This window comes from Medicago sativa, chromosome 8 (genome assembly GCF_051527215.1).
Source record: "Medicago sativa cultivar Bolivia chromosome 8, Bolivia_mono, whole genome shotgun sequence".
NCBI classification, from domain to species: Eukaryota; Viridiplantae; Streptophyta; class Magnoliopsida; order Fabales; family Fabaceae; genus Medicago; species Medicago sativa.
In genome coordinates, this window is record NC_140756.1 from 62,452,931 (window position 1) to 62,461,851 (window position 8,921).

Sequence of the window (8,921 nt, forward strand, 5' to 3'; positions counted from 1 at the left end):
ACTACTGCATCATGTGGTTATATATACTTGTGCATGGCATGGTAGACCGTTTAAAGGTTATTCACTAGCCGTAATTTTCATGCTCTCCTTACAAGCGTATCTTCTCAAAATGGAACTTCCAACAAACATGGTAATAATGGGAAAATCATTGGGTGACTTTGATTTTTATTGACTTTAGTGACATTGATGTATTTAGTTGATAGATGAATGATTAAAATAAATTATTTTGATGAAAAAGAATGATTGATTAAGAGATACATATAAACAAAATCAACAAAGTCACCAAACTCAAAAACACGCAAGTGAAATCCGTAATAATTGTAATAAAATACAAAGAGTGACCATTGTTACAACGCATGCATGAAGACAGAACAATATAGACAGCTACATGACATTGGCTACCATACAAGAAAACATCCAAAAAATGCAAAAATCCATGTCCCCACTGAAAAAAAGGATTTTTCATATCCCAGATTCCCATTGCTTGTTCTTGACCGTGGTCACAACAATTCACATCATTGGACCAAATCAAGACAAACTATGTGCAAATAAAGTAACTGTTCTAAACATGTACTCCATAGAGGATGCCTTAATAAGCTTCTTCACGTGGAACATATGACCCGACATATTCAAAAGATGTACAATCTATTGATACTTTTTTTTTCTGCATGCAATCTATCAAGTAACTGTTCTAAACATGTACTAATTAAATATGCATTGCAATCTATTGATACTTTTTTTAGCATGCAATCTATCAAGGTTATTTCTTTTCTCTCCACTAATGAATGTTGATCAATCCATTGAGTTTGAAACACCGTTTATGCATAAATTATGATAACAATTAGCACCACATGTAGTGTGTCATCATCATTTATAAATTTAGTACTTGAGTCTCCAAGAAGACACACCTAAACCATAAGTTCTCATTTCTATCCTTCAACCATAATTTAAGCTAGGGCATCATAGCTTGATACCAAGAAATGGAGGAGAATCCATGGGGGAATTGGTCTTACGATTTGGTAATACAATAACAAGTCATATTATACATTGAATATTTATTTTCTTAATTGAAATGTGATGATATTTTATGTGTATATAGATCATTGTATGAACTCCTCCACTAACTATAAAACCTACCACTTGATTAATTATTGTTTTACAAATGAATCGTTTTTAGGAAATGGAAGAATCTTTGTGTCACACCAACAACACATTTGATGAAGATTTCCTTAGAGATATCCTGTATCAGACACCACAAGATCAATTCAGTGTCCCTATTGCCACAACTGGCCTAGTCAACAACTCATCCATCAAGGTGTCACATTCAACTCAACATGCTGAAGAAAAACCAGCCAACTCATTACCGATACCAACAAATTCTATATTGTCTCTTGACGAATCTGTTACATTGTTACCACCAACTGAGCAACACCATGATTCTTTGCCTTTGTCGTCATCAACGGCTAGCCAAGGGTCAAATTCGAAGAAGCCTAGAAGCGCTTCTGAGACACTAGATCACATAATGTCAGAGAGGAATAGGAGACAGCTACTTACAAGGAAGATCATAGAACTTTCGGCCTTTTTACCTGGATTAAAGAAGGTGAGTCTGTAATATATTAAATTAAACCAGGACAAATGTGTAAATTTCTATAGTAGTTATCATCTACGAAGCACGGACACTTCTAAGATTAGGCATGTCGTGGTGTCAGACATATGTCGGACCTACTTAGACCGGTGTCCCAAAAATTTAATTTTTCTTTGTTTCGACACTCTGTTGAATTGGTGTCCGACACAAATTCGAACAAGTATCCCTTTATTTATTTTTACTTTGATTCGACACAGCTTGGGCACTTATCTACAAGATTAAGATGTGTGGAAGCAATATTGATCAAGGAGGGCGGTTAAAAAAAGGTCTAACATTTTAATCTTTTTTGCTAGTTGATGGATAAAAAAGGTCAAATTCTATCCAATCTTGTTTTTGGACTTTGTAAAGAAAGAAATTACTCAATTTAAATGCACATGTATATATTGATACTCGATTTAGATCTATTATGAATAACCAGTAAAAGACTCGTGCGAACATTGAGGTAGTTATATAAAAAATAATTAGATTGTTAATATTGTTTAGGGACAATAGTGGTTCGACATACTCTAGATCTGTGATGTAATAACTTCTGCATTAGGTTCAGGCCCCTTCTGTTTTTATTGCTTTCCTTTGCTTGATAAAAAAATATAATGTTTCTACTGAATATTTTTCTCTTATATATACAAAAAAATATGTTAAATAGTTGAATCGTGTTTGATGTGGATTTTATATGCTTATATATGCGAAAATAAATGTTTAAGTAGTATAATGTTTCTATATGCAAAATATCATTTAATGTTTGCATAGCATCTGTTGTAGATCTTACGTGTTTATATATGAATAAACAAATTTTTATTTAGATAGATGAGAAAGCCGATATGATCAAATTTTGGAAACTAGAAACTATTTTCAAAATATAAACATTAATATAGTGATTCTATTAAATAACTTTTTATTTTATATGCAAATCACCATTCAATGTTTGCACCGCTTTTGTTGATGCATATTTTATGTGCTTATATATGCAGAAACAAATTCTTATATGCATATATTAGAAAGTCGATATGATAAAAATTTTGAAACTCGTGATTATTTTAAAAATATCAACATTAATGTAGTGTTTCTATTAAATAAATTTTTATTTTATATTTAAAACACCATTAAATATTGCACAACACTTGTTGAGGATTATTTATGCTTTATATATATATATATATATATATATATATATATATATATATATATATATATATATATATATATATATATATATATAAGCAATTTTTTATGTACCGCTATAAGATAGTCAATATGATAAAAAAAAATTAAAAATTCATCACTATTTTCAAAATATTAACATTAACATATTGTTTTTATTAAAAAAAATATCTTATATACAAAACACCGTTAAGTATTTTCACTGCACTCTTTGCAGATTTTATGTGTTTATATCTCGAAAATCAAATTTTATGTATATCGATATGAGAAAGGTTTTCTTTTATCTATCAAGTATGAGAAAGTTTTTTTTCTTCTTATTTTTGATATTTTAAAAACTAATGATTATTTTTGTCAAAAAAAAAACTAATGATTATTTTATAAATATCAATATTAATGTAGTGTTTTTATTAAATTTCTTTAAATGAAAATTAGTAAGATTAAGAGATTAAAAAAGATGAGAATAAACTTTTTCTCTATATTTATGTCATAATACATTGTTTTTTCTTATTATTTAATAGAAAATTGATCATGAAGCACAAGAAATTAGTGATAAAGGGAATTAGTTTAACCAAGGATAACTATGAAATTTTGTTGGCGTATGATTTTCTTCTAGTAGTAGTAGTAGATAAAAGGGAATAAGATAAGAAAGAAAAAGAATGAGGAAACGAATTGAGTTTTTTTATTTGCAAAATACAGGGAATCAATTTTAGGCTTGGTTTGAAAGTGATAAAAAAAAAAAAAAGGTAAACTAAATTAACAAATTGGCTCATTATATGGAATTAGCTAGACTTTTTGTGTGAAATTGGAAACAAACTTGTCAATAATTAAGATGATGATAAAAAAAAAATTAAATATAGGGGAATTAGTTAAGCTTGGAAGTGATAAAGCCAAAAAAAAAAAAAATTTAAAAATGAATAAATTAGTTTTATATTTTACAAATGTCCATTATACACATAAAATTAAGAGATCATGGATTTAAAAAATGACAATTATAAAATTTTACTCGAGTAAGATTTTTATAAATCGTTAGTAGATTAATTTAAAAAAAATAAATAAATTAGTTCCATGGTTATCCGTAGAAATTGGTTACACTTGTGATGACCATTATTCATAACTAATTTTTTAAGACAAATAAATTTAATATTGTAAAATGACTGTTATCCGTTATGCACATAAAATTAAGGAGATCATGTTTTAAAAAGGACGATTATCAAATTTTGTTGGACTTCAGTTTTTATATATTAGTTTTTTATTTGACAGAAAAAATTCGTTACATTTGTGAAGACCATTATCCATAATTAATTTTTTTAAAAAAAAAATAAATTAGTTCCATAATTACTCGTGGAATTTGGTTACACTGTGATGATTATTAACTGTAATTCATGTTTTAAAAAAAAAATAAATTAAATTTTGTAAAGAGACCGTTATGCGCATAAAATTAAGGAGATCATGAGTTTTAAAAAATACAATTATGAAATTTTGCTGGCTTCGATTTTTATATATTGTTAGTAAATTCCATAACTATCCGTAGAATTTGGTTACACTGTGATGACCATTAACTGTAATTCATTTTTTAAAAAACAAATAAGTTAAATTTTGTAAAATGACCATTATGCGCATAAAATTAAGGAGATCATGGGTTTCAAAAAATACAATTATGAAATTTTGCTGGACTTCGATTTTTATATATTGTTAGTAAACTACCCGTAGAATTTGGTTACACTGTGATGACCATTAACTGTAATTCATTTTTTAAAAAACAAATAAGTTAAATTTTGTAAAATGACCATTATGCGCATAAAATTAAGGAGATCATGGGTTTTAAAAAATACAATTATGAAATTTTGCTGGACTTCGATTTTTATATATTGTTAGTAAATAAATTAAATTTTTTAAAATGACTGTTATGCGCATAAAATTAAGGAGAACATGGGTTTTAAAAAGGACGATTATGAAATTTTGCTGGACTTCGATTTTTATATATTGTTAGTAGATACTAATATTTGATTTAATTATACTGATAAATATATATGTAGCGGTGTCGGTGTCCTATGTTTATTATATTAGTGGTGTCGTCATGTCGGAGTCCATGCTCCATAGATTATCATTGGATAGAAGCTACAATAAAAATTATCTAATGGCTTTGTAGATTGATAAGGTTCATGTGGTAACGGAAGCTATCAATTATGTGAAACAACTTGAAGAACGTGTGAAAGGGCTAGAAGAAGACATCAAGAAGAAAGACACAGGATCAGTGAGCACCATAACAAGATCCCATATCCTAATTGACAAAGACACTGCAATCGGTGAAATGAAAACTGAAGAATGTTACGGGCGAAATGAATCACTTGTAGAGGTTGAAGCTAGGGTTCTAGGGAATGAAGTGTTAATCAAGATTCATTGTGGCATGCAAGAGGGGATTGTGGTCAATATAATGTCCCAGCTTCAACTTCTTCATCTCTCCATAACAACTACCAATGTCTTGCCATTTGGAAATACTCTTGACATCGCCATTATTGCTCAGGCAAGTAATTACCAGTACACACACTTGTTTTTTAGAATAAGTATTTTAGCAAAAATATAATTAAAAGGTGGTTAAATACACCTTGAGGCGCAGGTTGCCTAAAACACTCATTTTGAAAAACAAGTGGGTGTAAGTTATCAACTCCTACAAACATTTGCTAGAGCACACCTAGTTATCTTTTAAAAGGAGTATTTTAACATGCGATAACTAAAAAATTGCCCTAAGATGTATGTTGCTAAAATACATATTCATAAAAACTAGTGGGTGTATCCTAGCAAATATATATATAATTTCATGGAAGAAAATTAAGAAGCATGATTCCAACTCAAGTTTGATTCTTATCCAAATTTAATTATTATAACCCTATCTGTAACATATATTATAATGTATGTTTATATTTGTGTTTAAATTTTTGTAATTGATCCTACAGATGGGTAACAAATACAACTTGACAGTGAAGGATCTAGTGAAAAAACTAAGAGAAGTGGCTATGTTGCAAGCATGTGATGATGTGCAACAATGAAGAGTGCTTGAGTTTGAAAACAAACAACGCCATTAATTTAGTACATGGTCTTTGAGAAGTTTCAATCAAGGCCATTGCTAATCAGTTCTACCCTTGTATAGGATATGATCGATGAAAATCAATAAAGTGTGGTTGGATTTGAAGTAATTAGTTTATTTCTTGCTTTGTTGTAATATGTTTCATTGTATGGGACGAAGATCGTCAGATTAAATAATAAATATTTGTTTTAAGATTTTAAAAGTAGTTTAACATTACAAAATTTTGTATACGGATGCAGGATAAGGATCCACCCATTTTTGGCAGTGGATTCTCCTTTCCTTTGTTCCCAGGGACGACGAAGCCAGGGCCACCGTCAAATTCAAATAATAATACATAAGGTTGGGAACAACTTTTTGAAAGAGATTCTAATGATGGAGTTCGTGGCTAGAGCAGTGCTCCACAAATCGAGTGTGTTAAAATGTGCTGCATATTTTTAGAATTCTCTAGAATGCATTAGCAACTTATAGAATGTTAAGAATTGATGTACATGTCTAGATTTCTCTAGAATAGTTTAGTGGATTAATATTTTAGATTTAATTAATACTACACATGTAGTAAGAAATGTCATGAAGAATCTAGAAAGCAGCATCTAGAATATGACATTCACACTATAAATAGGCAAGCATGTACTCATTTGTAATCAATCCAATTTGGAGAGCAATACAATCTAATCTTGCTCCAAGTCTTCACACTATTTACTACTGTATTCCAACTATCAACTATAGCCTTCTTCACTATTCAACTACACTCTAAACTAACACTACTCCTCAAACTATTAACATTGACATCAGAGCAACGTTCGATCATATATTGGGTGTAGAAAATTTATCCACCTATTTCCAACCAAACCCTCCTTATATCCTACACAATTTCTAAATTTTTCCCTAAGACATGGCTAACACCATTCAATCATCATCTATGACTATCCCTACTTTCAATGGTGAAAACTATGATTTTTGGAGTATTAAAATGAAGGCATTTTTTTGCTTTCAAGATTTATGGGAGATTGTAGATGAATGACTTACTATTCCCGTAGACATTTCAACTCTCAATGCAGCTCAGAAAAAGGAGTTGAAGGAAAATAAACAGAAAGATGCAAAAGCATTGTTCTTTCTACAACAAGCGGTAGCAGACATTATCTTTCCAAGAATAATGGGAGCTACAAGTGCCAAAGATGCTTGGGGTACACCAAAGGAAGAGTTTGAAGGAAGTGACAAGGTACGTGCCATTAAACTTCAGACTTTAAGACGTGAGTTTGAGTTATTAAAAATGAAAGAGTCTGAGACCGTAAAAGACTATTATACCAAGATAAGAGAACTAGTGAGTCAAATGAAAACTTACGGGGATAATATTCTCGACAAAAGAATTGTTGAGAAAATTCTAACTTCTATTCCTCGTAAATATGATGCAATCGTTACTACAATTGAGCAAACCAAAGATTTGTCTACTTTGTCGGTGATAGAATTAATAAGCTGAATAGAAGCTTATGAGCAAAGATTGAGAAAGCATGATGAAGACACTGTTGAAAATGCCTTTCAAACGGTTTCAAAATAAAGGATTTGGAGAAAACAAGAAAAGTGGAGAAAATTCTAGAAACAAAGAGATTTCTAGAAATTTTTCAAAGAAAAATCAAGATGGTTATACTCCATATGGCATATGCAAGAAGAAAAATCATGCTGAGAAATATTGTCGATGGCGTGGAAAACCGCAATGTGGACACTGTAAGAAATTTGGACATTGGGAGAAGAACTGCTACCGCAAAAATAAGCATCAAGCAAACTTCGTTGAAGAGAATGAGTGTGAGAAGGACCAACGTGACTATGAGCAACATCTTTCTTATGCCACCCAAGATTTCAATGAGGAATTATGCAGAAATTGGTACTTGGATAGTGCTTGCAGCAATCACATGGCCAAAGATGAGAGCATCTTCAAGGATATCGATGACTCTGTCAAAGTAAAGGTTCGATTGGGAAATGGCTCCGTCGTGGAATCTAAAGGCAAAGGCACTATGATGGTGGAGACTAAGAAAGATACGAGGTTCATCAAAGATGTCTTACTAGTTCCCAATCTTAAAGAAAATCTTTTGAGTATTGGTCAAATGTTAGAGAAAGGATATATTATACACTTTGAAGAAGACACATGCTCCATATTTGACAACAATCACAAAAGGCAAGAGATAGCCAAAATAAAAATGGAGAAAATAAATAGAAGCTTTCGAATAAGCTTCAAATATACTACTAACATTGCCTTCAAAGTTGAATTTGATGAAAATGCTAGCTGGAATTTGAATGACGGACAAGTTGAGAGAAGAAACATTACCATTCCAATACAACAATGAAACAGTGACGCTATAGAAGAAGCAATTGAAGAACCAGGTACTCCACCTTCCCCTTCTCAAGAAGAAAAGTCTTCACCAAAATCTACTCTAACAAGAGTAAGATCATTGGGGGATATATATATATATATATATATATATATATATATATATATATATATATATATATATATGAAACTTGTAACTTGGCCAAACATGAGCTTGAAAACTAGGAAATAGCGTTAAAACTAGAATTATGTGCCAAATGAAACGAAGGAAAAAATCTAAGACTAAGAAAATCTTTGAACAAGCTAAAGAAAGATCCTCGAGCATGGAGAAAAAAGAATTGACCAGCATTCCATCAATGGAGGATTTGGCTAGATCAAGATTTGAGCTACTACGAACTATGCTTGGAGTTACCGAAATATGCATCAATGTGGAGGTCTAAAATGTGCAGCATATTTCTAGAATTCTCTAGAATGCATTAGTAACTTATAGAATGTTAAGAATTGATGTACATGTCTAGATTTCTCTAGAATAGTTTAGTAGATTTTAGATTTAATTATTAATACACATGTAGTAAGAAATGTCATGAAGAATCTAGAAAGAAGCGTCTATAATTTGACATCCACACTATAAGTAGGCAAGCATGTACTCATTTGTAATCAATCCAAATAATGCAAATCAATCCAATTTGGAGAGCACTACAATCTATTCT

At 30.5% G+C, this 8,921-nt stretch overlaps 2 protein-coding genes across 2 annotated transcripts; both read left to right on the forward strand.

Annotated features, from left to right (window-relative positions):
- Positions 1–741: 741 nt before the first annotated feature.
- LOC146900304 (transcription factor bHLH18-like) lies at positions 742–6,090 on the forward strand. Its single transcript, XM_085735376.1, has 4 exons — positions 742–1,019; positions 1,178–1,600; positions 4,953–5,327; positions 5,758–6,090. Exons 1-4 carry the CDS (start codon positions 981–983, stop codon positions 5,848–5,850), a joined length of 930 nt encoding a protein of 309 aa, XP_085591502.1. The 5' UTR covers positions 742–980; the 3' UTR covers positions 5,851–6,090.
- Positions 6,091–6,915: 825 nt separating this feature from the next.
- LOC146900305 (uncharacterized) lies at positions 6,916–8,323 on the forward strand (the record flags this gene model as incomplete). Its single annotated transcript, XM_085736932.1, has 2 exons — positions 6,916–7,360; positions 7,392–8,323. Coding segments are annotated over 2 exons (1,281 nt in total), but the record flags the coding sequence as incomplete, so codon positions are not given.
- Between the last annotated feature and the right edge of the window lie 598 nt (positions 8,324–8,921).